The 13,258-nt window shown below is 41.6% G+C and overlaps 1 protein-coding gene across 4 annotated transcripts in view; it reads left to right on the forward strand.

Annotated features, from left to right (window-relative positions):
- UBR3 (ubiquitin protein ligase E3 component n-recognin 3) overlaps positions 1–13,258 on the forward strand; it is a 4,226,407-nt gene that overhangs the window by 4,094,229 nt on the left and 118,920 nt on the right. For all 4 annotated transcript variants that reach the window (XM_044075499.1, XM_044075501.1, XM_044075502.1 and 1 more), the window contains one exon: positions 4,541–4,680. In XM_044075499.1, the coding sequence (XP_043931434.1) occupies positions 4,541–4,680 (140 nt within the window). The remainder of the gene's footprint in view (positions 1–4,540; positions 4,681–13,258) is intronic.

Consider the following 13,258-nt stretch of genomic DNA (forward strand, 5'->3'; position numbering starts at 1 on the left):
CTGATGTTTTCAAACTTAATAGAATAATAATTCTTCGGCACAATAATCAAAACTCTTATATGCATCATTTTAGGAAATTTCATTTTAACATGCAATGCTCTGTTGGTATTTATGGTGAGGAGCTATATCACGTAATTAAAGGTGTTTCTCAGGGAAAGAAATGTGCACACACACACACACACACACACACACACACACACACACACACACACTCTGCATCTCACTACAATATATTTACTACCTCCCTCCACAATCCCAAAACTAAATAACCTTCAGTATGTAATGAGCCAATACAACATGAAGAAAAAAACTATTTTAATTTGATGCATTGTAAGTGTACACCAGTCAGTAAAATAAAGATAGCACCACTGCGAGGGGCAGAACAAACCTGATGTCAGTATCATGCAATTTTCTATGTAACTGTTACATCTTGGATTATGTTGATACACTAGTAAGCCATTTTATCAGACCAACACTGCAAAAGAATCGGAGATCTTTTCTATTTAGCCAAATGCAATAAGCTTACTTTTTACTATGTATATGACAAAAGCATAAGGATGGAACAGCAGCTGAAAGGAGGGTGGAACTGCATGAATTTTCTCTTTTCTAAACAAACTGCATTAATTTATTTATTCATTTATGCACAGTTTTCCTTACCATCTGAAAAGCAACCAAGGTTGATAGCAGGACTTACTGCAAATGGTCCCCCATACCATGCTACATATCACACACCACACACCACACACTCACATATATACATATCACCCTTATAGCATTATCTTTGGGGTGAGTTTAAGCATTCATTCATTCATTCATTCATTTAATTTGTTAGCCAGGATAATTCAACTATGTGCCTAGAAATGGTGTGTTTTGTGTTGTTGCCTCCGTGACTCAAATTTTAATTCCAGAATTTCATGTTATTGGTTAAGTTAAGTTACATATTTCAATCCACACTCCTCAGTACTTCAAAAATGAAGGCTAAATTAGTTTTTGCATCTGAGCAAAGTTTTGCATGAAGGTATTTGAGAATATACCTCCAATGACTCATTCACAATATAATAAAGCTCAAGCATAACTAGTTTTTGATATTATGTATCCTTAGCAATGGTCAAGGTTTTTGTCCTTTATTATGATTCTGGTTGATGGTGTTTTGGAATGCTACTAGGGCAGATTCAGTGCAATGGGTTGGTGTAAAGCTGTGTTTTATTAAGAATAACATACTCTTTTCTGTTAAAAAGTGATGATCTGTTTACATATGCATCTTTCTGCAACCTTTGCAAGTAATGATAATGTAGCAATGGGGAAATTTGATAATTTGAGTCATGTTCCTTCTTGTGAATGGGGATAACATGAATGTTTATATATCGTTTATGGATGTATGAGTCAGTTATAAAGTGATTCATAAGAATCTCATAAGATTTGCTATATAAACAGCTTTTTAATAGAGAACTCGCACTAAGAAATTATCTGAGCTAGTGAGCTTAATTTTAATGTTGGAATAGTTTCTTAACTGTTGATGGAGATACTGGCTGAAGTGAGAAAAGTTCTGCATTTTTTTGTTTGTAAGAGGACTTCAGAAAATGCATCCTAACTCAAATCCTGTTATTGCAACTTTCTAAGTTTATAAGAGCAGTTTTAAAATTTGTCCTTTTGGGACTTTTTCCACTAACCTGACTGGGATTTTATTCCAGAGTGAAGGAGCCTCTGTTATGAATTTGTCCCTCCAGCATGTCCTATTTATTTCAGTGCTGAGGTTCAAGTCTCTCGAGTGCGTAGCTCGATGGGATTTGGATTTTCTGAGGTGCAGCATGTCCATTAATTCCGGGTTGGACATGGCTTTATACGTCAGGCACAGATTGCCTCTGAACAGGCGGTATGCCGCTGAGTAGAGCTGGAGTTTCTTTAACCGGGCAGCATATGGCATCTGTTTGAGCCCTTTGATCCTCTCGGTGAGGTACTTTTGGGGTCTTTCCAATTGCTGCAGGTGTCTGGTAAGGTCCATCCCAAAAGGGGCATTGTACTCAATTATGGGCCTGGTGAGGGTAAGATGCTACTCAAGGGCAGGGTCATACCGGCCTGGTCTACATGCTCAGAGAGCTCCTTTATGTCTCTTTTCATGTAGTCCAGGGAGGTACGTCTCAGGTCATTCACACCAGCATGGACAATGACTGAGTCATATTTGTACTTGCCTTGCAGTGACCTGAGTGCTTGTGTTATGTGGCGGATCCTAGCGCCCGGCAGGCTGCTCACCGTGACCCTCTCCTTGTTCAGCCTGGTGAGCGGGACGTCAGTGTGCCTGACGATAGTCACCTATTACAAGTGTATCAGGCGTGTTGTTTAGTCTTAAGGGCTGTGACTGCTCGGTACACTGGCTTTGTGAGATATGTGTTGCACGTATTTTGTTTTGGGGTAGCGGTTGCTTGGGTGTCTGCTTTGGAGGTGTCTGCTGCTTAGGCAGATAAAATCTCAGGACATTTGCCATTTTTTAAATTTTTTGTCAGGACACAACTGCCCAAGAGGGACTGTCCTCAAAGTGGGACAGGTGGTAACCCTAATTGAACTATGCTGACTCATTTGTAAAATTACTTGGTAATTATACAGTCTGAATAATTCATTACAATATTTCAGTTTGTTATACTGTTCCATTGGTTATTCCTCAGTGCTGTCTATACTAGGCAAAATGACTCAAAAGAAAGGGGTGTTAAAATCTGTAGTCTAGTGAACGTCCATCAAACTAATATGAAACGGAGGTCAATATGTATATAATATATATTGATTGTGGCCTTTTCCAGTAGGTATCTGTCTGCATGTCTGTCTGTTAACTGACTATGTAAGCTAGTCTGTGAACATGTCAATTCATTCGTGCTTGAAGTGTTTGAAACTTTACTAAGATGTTAGATATAACTGTTTTTTAAATAATTAGAATGAGATATTGAATTTTAGGGCAAATATTATGCATTTATTAATTTATTTATATTTATTAATTTATTTATTGTTCAAATTAACCTACAATACAGCCACATTAGTCCGCATAAACCTGTGGTGTTTTTTTTTTTTTTTGGTCCTCACTTGCCGTTTGCCCCCAGACCATTTCTGTTGACTCAATGCGGCCCTTGCAACTGAAAAGGTTGGACACCCCTGCTCTATAATATGTATTTGTCTTGTATAGCTACTTAAGTTTGTATTATGTAGAAGCTTTCTTGACTTTCAAAGTTAAGCTGATGTTATGTAAAAATTTCTGTGATTGTATGGGGCTTTTCTCTCCGGGTCTCCACTGAAAATGGGTCTTTGGGCCCAGTGGAATTTCCTGGTGAATAAATAACAGTGGAGCAGACTCACAGTTACTGTGATGTTGGTACACATGCATGGAATGCATTTTGTGAAGGTTTCTCCCCTGCTGCATATGCATTTTCACCATTATTCATTTATATCTCATTTTGGAGGGAGGTGTTGTGGTCAAAGTAAGATCCCTTCCTAACATTGGAGGAATCAGTGGATGTGATGGCTACATTGATAAGCGTGCTTATGTGCATATGTATGTTTTCGTGCACTGTGTATTTAGATGCCGGTATTTGCTGCAATAGGGTCGTGTACTTTTATTTATTTATTTTTAATTATTACATTGTTGCTCAGTGGTGGCCTTCACAACAAATCATTTCAGTGCTTTGGAATGATTTTGTATATATTTATACAAACTGCAGGCTTCATAACATGGTGCATACTTTTTGATAATGTGAATTGTGCTATACACGTTATTCTTCTGAGTGATTGCATAACTAATTTGTACTACTGGTCATAACAGCATGCAACTACACCATTGTTCTTTCTGTGTATGTATAGTGTATTTAAGAAATGCATAGGGCCATACTGTTGGAATTCTTCCATGCACCACTTCTGCCTACTGTGGAACAGCGTACCTCTCAACTGTGCAGATTTTCACAGAATGTCCAGATTTTGGCCTCGTATTTTTGGTCTGTTTTTCATATACTTTTGGTTTTCTGGCAAAATAGTGGTAAATCATTGCAGATTGCTTTAGAAAATAATGACAGACATCTGGTTTCAGAATTCATGTCCTTCAGAAAATTCATGCTAATGCAAATCCTGTTATTCTGTCAACGTTCTAAGTTTGTAAGAGCAATATTTAAAAATTCTCCCTATTTTTGGGCCTTTGTCCCACTTTAATTTATGGCTTTGTCCAGAATTCTTGCTCTAATAGGTAGAAGCGGTATGTGGACCAACTTTAGGATCTTTACCCTTAGTCAAACTGTCAGTTATAGCTTGATTAATAAGCTGGCAAGCTAGATGCAGCATGCATCCTTAAGCAAAACCCAAATCCTGACTGAGCAACTTGATCTTCGTTCACTCACGAAAACAGGCAGTTATGACTAAAGGGTCTTGTTTCAGATACTGAAGGCAAAATAATTACTTTATTACTTTTATAGTCTTGTAAAAGAATTGCTAATTCTCCTAACCTTTGTGTTATAGGTTCCCCTGATACTCTAGATATTCAGTAATATATATATTTTTTTCCTAAATCAAGCACTCTCAGAACTGTGGAGCAGGAACAGGAATATTCTTGCTGATCAATGCATCAGTAATCATCATCATACGAGGCCACCGCTTCTGCCTATGGGGTTCTGTCTATCTGGATGCTCACGGTGAAGAGGACAGGGACCTAAGGTAATATATTCCATTACATAATTGTACATTTTTCTTTTTATTTTTTTTTTGCTAAGTCTTTTTCACTCTGTCCTCTCCAGATGTCTTTAGTAGTTTTGAAAGTTGTATTGTGCTTAACTTTGTTGATATTAGCTTTGTAATAATTGTATGTAGAGCTTTTCTCCCCGAGCCTCCATTGAAAATGGACTCATTTTGGCCCAATGGACTTTCCCAGTCAGAAAACTGCAAATAAATAAAAATAAACAAACAAGAAGTCCTTCACAGTTCAAGTGGTGGTGACAGTCAACAATATATCTCAGTACATTGGAAGCATGATCTTCATTACTGTTAGTTTGTTAGGTAGTAATGCTGATATTGCATAAACTGTGGTTGGTTACAGTAGACAAATTTCCTATCAGTTATATTATTCTTTATAGTATATGCTTCAATGTGCATAAAGGTCTAGTTCTAAACAGTGCTGTCTCAATTTGGCTATATTCCTCTGCACATATAGTAATATCTGGTAATGTATGCCAAGCCTGCCTGTCTGGTTCATCTAGCAGCTTGTAACTGCCCCTTCCCATCATTCTCTAATGCCCATTTCACTTATTCTATCCATTTTTAAAATACCTCTGTAGTCTTCATGGCATCAGTCAGGAAGCTCATTTAATGTGTCCATCACCTTTAAGTAAAAAAAAAAAAAATGCAGTCAAGTCTGAAGTGTGTGCCCTTGTTTTTCTGTTTCCATCCTTTCCAGGTATATTCCCTGACATGCTCTTCTTACAGTCTTATATATGCATACAGTGTCCTGATTTTAGGGAAATAAACCCATAATTCTAAAACTCTGTTTCGCACTTTTTACCATTGACTCTTTAATTATCCTGGCTACCTTTCCCTGCACCCCTACTGAGATCTTAATGCCCTTCTTTATATAGCCTTTAGAATTGCAGACAACAACAAAAGTGAAAATATCAAGCATTACATAACAAAAATGCATATTAAATGTAAATATACATAGAAAAAGGAGTAGCAAGAAACAATGTTTACAATATTTCAAGGAATGTGTAAATGTGTACAATGTTTACAGTGTGATACAGTAAACTCTCAGTTAACTGGAACCCATGGGGATTGGTAGATGCCGGATAACTGTAGATGTTCATCGTGTTACACTGCTGCAGTCATCACTCTTGGGTTATCCTGCCGTCAGGCGGTCCCGCAGTCGGCCCGAGTTCCAAAGTCTTGGTCCGGCGTCGGTTGCTGACGCTTCTTCCCTGACGTCAGTGCGCCAGGGGTATATAAGATGCATCCAACGCCATTTTCTTCAGTCTTTCTTGCCGCGCGGTGCCCGAAGCAGAAGCAGTTCGCAAGTGCCGGTTGGCCGACTCCTGAGAATTTCAAATCGATTTTCAGACCGAAGTCTTCATAAAGCTAAGTACCCCATTGGGGAACCTTTTCTTGCCTCAGTCCGATGTCAGAAAAAGTTAACAATTGCATTTCTTGTGGGAAGCAAATACCTCATAAGGACTTTCATTCTTATTGTATTCCTTGCCTAGGCCCAGACCACGACGTCACAGGTTGTCGGTTTTGTGCAAGGTTTAATAAACGGACTATTAAACGTCAGTTTGATTTCGCCCAACATTATTTTGGTAGGAAATTTAATTATACCATGCTGTCAGAGCTACCAACGACCGGAATGCATAAAAAACGCAAAGATAAGGACAGGCAGCCGAAATCCAAACCGGACTCCAAGGCCTCTGCTAGGCCAGTCGCCGGTTCTCCGGTTTTCAGTGTGGCGCCTACGCAGCCCCTGACAACCGCTGATTTAGAACCCCAGGCGACATCCGATTCACAAGCGGAGATTACTGGGCCTCCACTACCTTTACCTTTGGGCTCTTCCGACTCCATGCCTGAAGGAGATTCCGGTGCAGTTGAAATGCCTTCAGTTGTTGAAGGTGTCTTCAGACCGACTACACTCACTATTAAATCCTATGCAAAACTGAAAACTCCTTTAAAAACAAAGAAGACTGCACAGCAGTCTCCAGTACAAGGCCCCATGCCTAGGAAACAGATGCTTAAGATGGCTGAAGACTTAATTGCCCTAATCAGGGGTTCCCATTCCCCTCCTGATAAAAGGCCAAGGCAGGAGGAGGACTACGCTTCCTCTGACCAGGTTTCAGTTTCCTCAGACTCCTCTGAGGAACAGGAATTTTGTTTTCCCCCTTATGAAGATTCTGATACTGAAGAGTCTATCAGTTCTGCATCTCCCCCAGAAGACTACTCTTTTGGGGAAACCTTACATACTATGAGGCAACATTTCCACTGGGAAGGCCAGGATTACTCTGATTCTAAGAAAAGGCTCCGAGAGTTCCTTTTACTACCCCAGCACAGACCACTTGCAATTCCACCTGTGTTAGACATTGTGGATGATGTTTATTCAGAATCTAGCCTTAACCCAGATTCACTACCTCCTGCACCAGCCAAACCAGACAGATACTACAGAGTCCCTGAATCACACAAATTCCTGTATAAAAGCCCTGTTGCTGATCCAGAAACCATTTCCCAGGGTCTAAAAGGGGTTAAAGCCTCTACTGCTAAAAATCCTGTGCCCTCTGAAATAGATTCTAGAGCACTAGACAGATGGAGAAAGAAAGTATATACCTTAGCTACTCTAGCTATGAGGGCCTTAAATTGTCAGTTTCACATGCTGAAATATCAACAATATCTGATGTCTCAATTAAAACAAAAAATGCTCGCACATACAGACCAGCCAGATTACAAGGAAATGCAAGATTTGTTGCATTCAGCTGAACAAGTGGGAAAACATACTTGGCAATGTGGATTTGATTCATTGGAAGCTTCTTGTAGAGCAGCAGTGACAGGGTCTGTCATACGTAGGCATGCTTGGTTAAAAGAACAAACTTTACCTGATCATGTTAAAGCAAAGTTATTGGATGCACCCTTACAGCAGGATGTTTTATTTGGTGTAAAAGCAGAAGAAGTTTTAAAGAAAATGGAGGATAAGGCAAAATCTATGCAGACAGTTAAGGATTTCTTACAGGTTCAACCTCCTCGTTTCAGCAGAAATTGGCCAACCAAAAACTGGTCCTTTCCAGCTTCTGCCAGACCACAGAGGGGCAGATACAGATGCCCAAGGGGAAGAGGCCAGCCACAAGGCTCTTACCAGCCTCAACAATGGAGTGCCACAACCCAAAAAGGAGGAGAAGACAGGTCTCAAACTACCAGGACAAACACAATGACTTACCCCTTAGACTAGCAAGCAAAACCCTCTTGGCAGCTCCCTTGGGGGGAAAACTAGCACTTTTTGCAGACAATTGGCACATCATCACAAAAGACAAATGGGTCCTAAATGTTGTATCTCAAGGATACAGATTCCACTTTAACACTTTGCCAAGGATAAAAGGAATGCCAAACCTGCCACCAAATCAATGGGCAGAGGCTCAAAAGCAAATTTCAGCTCTCATGGACATGAGAGCCATTCAACAGGTTCCTACACAGGAGCAAGGACAAGGATTTTACTCAAGACTGTTTCTAGTTCTCCGAAAGGACAAAGCCTGGAGACCCATTCTGGACCTCTCAATTCTAAACACATACCTGGAAGTACCCAAATTCAGGATGCTAACACTACAGCAACTTCTGCCCATGCTGGGCAAGAAGGCTTGGCTAGTAACGTTGGACCTCAAGGAGGCATACCTGCATGTCTCTGTCAGACAAAATTGCAGAAGATACCCCCGATTTATTGCAGGTTCAACCCATTACCAATTGTCTGCACTGCCCTTTGGCTTATCTACTGCACCCAGGGTCTTCACAAAATGCCTGGCACCAGTAATTGCATACTGCAGACAAAGAGGGATTCAAATATATCCATACCTGGACTGCCTTATTCAAGCAGAAAGCAAGGACATTCTATTAAAGCCTCTGGCGTTTGTCAAAAGCCTACTAAGTTGCCTAGGGTACACAGTAAATGAAAAGAAGTCAAAACTAGTGCCCTCACAAAACATAATATTCCTGGGTGCCAGCTTAAATACAACAGCCCAGATGGCTTACCTCACGCCAGGCAAGCAAAGACAACTGACTCAATACTTCAAAATGATGGCAACAAAGACCCAACTCCCTGCAAGAAAAATTCTGCAGGCCTTGGGATTCATGGCATCTTGCATACTACTAATTACATTTGCAAAACTGCATATGAGGAAATTACAATGGTATCTGAAAAGCGTATGGTCTCAACACAACCACAGCTTGGAAACAATAATTCCACTGATTCCCTGCCTTCAACAGGAGTTTCTATGGTGGGCTCAGGCATGTCACGTCAACAAGGGTCAGCCTTTCACCTTACCCACAGCCAGGCAAACTATAACAACAGATGCATTGGATTATGTCTGGGGAGCACACATGGGAGGACAGTGTATTCAGGGCAAATGGTCTGCAAACCAAAGGCATCTACATATCAATCAAAAAGAGATGCTAGCTGTACAAAATGCCCTAACAGCTTTCAAGGACCTCCTACATCCAGGACAACTCCTAATAAAGACGGACAACACCACAGTGATGTGGTACATAAACAAGCAAGGGGGCACACACTCCTACCCCCTATGCAGACAAGCAATGACCTTGTGGAACACAGCACTGACCTACCAAGTTCAACTACAAGCACAATTCCTGCCAGGAAAGAAAACACACTGGCAGACGATCTAAGCAGAAACATCACAGATCCTCACGAGTGGAAACTAGATCCACAAGTATTCACAATGATAACTCAAAAATGGGGGAGCCCAGACATAGATCTGTTTGCTTCCCCACAAAACTACCAACTACGGAAATTCTGCACAAGGACATACCACACACTAGCTTGGAAAGTGGACGCCCACTCATTCAGTTGGAAAACATTGACAGTGTATGCCTTTCCTCCACTGCCTCTTCTGCCAAAGGTGCTGCTGAAAGCCAGATTAGAGAGGCCACAAATGATACTCATTGCTCCAGACTGGCCACGCCAACACTGGTATCCAATACTAAGGAACATGGCTCAAGGCCCACCATGGATTTTGCCTACAATTCCTCACCTGCTCACTCAGCAAAACAATCAGATTCTACACAGCCAGCTCAAGACTTTAAATCTGGCTGCATGGCAAATTGCCTAAATAACCAGTCAACACTTCTCTCTAAAGCTGTGATGGACGTCATTCTGGAGGCCAGGAGGCCCAGCACCAGGAAAGTCTATTCAGACAAATGGAAAAGATTCTGCGCCTGGAACCAGGCTAAAGGTCAAAATCCCCATGTCCCAAATATTCCTCAGATTCTTCAATATTTAACTGAGATGTTGCACAAAGGACTTTCCTTCTCATCTATTAAGATCCACACCTCAGCTATTTCAGCTCAACACAACACGGATCCTCCTATATTTTCACATCCATTACTAAGACAGTTCCTCAGAGGGGCTGAGAACATAAGACTGCCCCAGAAAGCACCAACACCAACTTGGGATCTCAACTTTGTTCTGGAAAAGTTTACACTACCGCCCCTTGAACCAGATTTCACTGCTGATCTACAGTTCCTATCATGGAAAACTGCCCTGCTACTAGCAATAACTTCAGCACGAAGAGTCTCAGAACTACAGGCCCTAATGGCAGTGGAGCCTTTCATCATTTTTCATCAAGACAGAGTTTGTTTACGAACTAACCCTTCCTTTATGCCAAAGGTGGTATCCAGTGTGGCCCTAAACCAAACCATTCATTTTCCCACCTTTTATCCAAACCCCCAGAACAAATGGGAAAGGCTCCTACACTCTTTGGACATCCACAGGCAATTACGTTACTACTTGGATAAAACTAAGGCTTTCAGAAAATCTGACCAGCTCTTTGTATCCTATGCTGCAGGATTTCAAGGAAAAGCTATCTCAAAACAGACCATTTCTAAATGGATAGGACATTGTATCCATTTCTGCTACACACACCATGGGAAATCTGTGCGTGGTAACATCAGGCCCCATTCCACCAGGGCTACAGCAACATCAACAGCCTTCCTCAGAGGGGTACCTACCAAAGATATTTTGGGGGCTGTAACTTAGAGTTCAGTGCACACCTTCACCAAGCACTATCACGTACCTCTATATTCTAAAACCAGAGCTGGCTTTGCCACTGCAGTTCTGCAGGGCCTTCTAGCCTCTCCAAACCCTGTTTAGTTCCACCACACATCCTTAGCTTTGGGAGTCAACCCAAGAGAAATGACTGCAGCAGTGTAACACAGTGAACATAGTACAGTTTTGTACCTACCATAAATGTAGATGTTCGAGTGTTCACACTGCTGCAGTCCAGGTTACCCACCCTCTATCCCCAATGAACTAGGTGGACTTATCTATTCCTTTCTATCCTACTCAACCTCTGTGGTGTATTTGCTTGTGACTGAAGGTATTGTTTTATTTTTATATGTATATTTTTATATAGCAATATGTATTGCCTACCTACTGGGGGCACCTGACATCTGGGGCAAGAAAAACTGAAGAAAGTGGCGTTGGATGCATCTTATATATCCCTGGAGCACTGACGTCAGGGAAGAAGCAACAGCAACCGACACCGGACCAAGACTTTGGAACTCGGGCCGACTGCGGGACCGCCTGACGGCAGGATAACCCAAGAGTGATGACTGCAGCAGTGTGAACACTCGAACATCTACATTTATGGTAGGTACAAAACTGTACTTTTCTGGTTGCTTGAGAGTTACTATTAAATATATTGCAGCTGAAAGCCTTCCGGGTGTAGCATCTCTAGGGTCTATATTAGATAAACAAAAGTTTATCTAACCAAACACTCACATGAGCGAAAATCCAAAAACTCGAAACTGCAATTGTGGGGGGCTGTGCCCCCCACACCCCACACCAAATATATATTCCAACTCTGAGATCGCACTACAGTGAGGAAAGGGCAAATATTCCCATCTTCACTGCACCGCGATGTCACAATTGCAGTTTCGAGTTCTGAAGTTTTCGCTCATGTGAGCGTTCAATTAGATACATTTTCTTTTATTTAATATAGACCCGCATCTCTAACCCACTGAGGACCTGATCGCTTTGGGTCCCCCCCAACTTGTGTAAGCAAGGAATCCTCTCACTCCAGCTAAAAGCAAAGAAAATTGTAACCAGCAATCATCCAAAAATAAACTGCAGCGCCAGGTTTAACTCCAGGAACCTTGTTGTTCCCACTTGTGTATTAGCCACTGAGGACCTGATCGATTTGGGTCCCCCCCCCACTTGTGTGAGCAAGGAATCCTCTCACTCCAGCTAAAAGCAAAGAAAACTCTATTCAGCAATAATCCAAAAATAGACTGCAGCCCCAGGTTTAACTCCAGGAACTTTGTTGTTGCCACTTGTGTAATAGCCACTGAGGACCTCATCCCCACTTGTGTGAACAAGGAATTCTCTCACTCTAGCTAAAAGTAATGAAAACTCTAACCAGCAATCATCCAAAAATAGACTGCAGCCCTAGGTTTAACTCCAGGAACCTTTTTGCCACTTGTGCAGTGTAGGTGCCAGTTTTTGTGACTACTGTTATGCCTTGTTAAAATCTGTTGCAGTTAGCTAGAGTGCGTACCCCAGGGGCAACAGCTGCAAATCTTCTTCCTCTTAGTCCACCCCCACCCCTTTCATTCCATTTCACTGTTGATAATTTGTTGTATATTAAGGTAGTCATAGCCTTCAGTCCCTCCTCCTCACTTCTTGTTCTTCACTAAACACCAAACAGGGGTGCAAAGTCTCCAGCTGCTTTTATCTTTAGGTACATTGTGTGCATCAAACAATAAGCTAAGGGGAATACAAATATAAAAGAGATTAAACTCTGCCATTGCGGACTAGTAAGCAGCATACAACCTATACCTGTGGTGTACTCCTACACATAGTTTTTCTTGGAGAAACCTTCCAGTCCTTGAACAAGGGTGCCTGTATGTTTGCCTTATTTCCTTGGCTGTCCTTTGATAATTAGGTTAGCAGAGTGCCTTGGATTCTCCCCTGCTACTTTAAATTCCAATTGATGGTTTCCCTCCCTTCTCCCACCCCCAAGTGATTGCTCAGGTACAACACACCAAAGGTTTTAAAAACCCTGGATGCTGTATTTGCTCTAATTGCAGCTGAAAGCCCTCCAGGTGTAGCATCTCTAGTAAGTGTTCCTGGACTAGCTGATAGTTTTTTTTAACTAAGCTCTATCTGGAAGGTGTAGCCCCGCTCCTTTCACTCTGCTCACTTCGCTCGTCCATACAACCACACCCCCTCACTTCCTTCCAAACCCCCCACCCCTCTTCTTCCTGTAATCATACTACCGCCCTTCTTTGTTCCTCCCCACACATACCCACTCTCCACTATCAAAGACTACTATACCTTACTCCCACCCCTTCCTCTCATCCTCTGTTCTACATCCCATAAAGGGAAATGTCTCTTACAACTCAAACTATACTCTTACCTTCTCTACTCCTTATACTCTATCACCTCACCTCCTATCACTCACAATTGCCTACTCCCTATTTCCTTCCCTCAAACACCACTCATAACTCAAATAGTACACCACAACCCTATCTACTAATTTGTCCCTCCATC

The sequence above is a fragment of the Protopterus annectens genome, chromosome 6.part1 (assembly GCF_019279795.1).
Source record: "Protopterus annectens isolate FY-2018-M chromosome 6.part1, PAN1.0, whole genome shotgun sequence".
Lineage (NCBI taxonomy): Eukaryota > Metazoa > Chordata > Ceratodontiformes > Protopteridae > Protopterus > Protopterus annectens.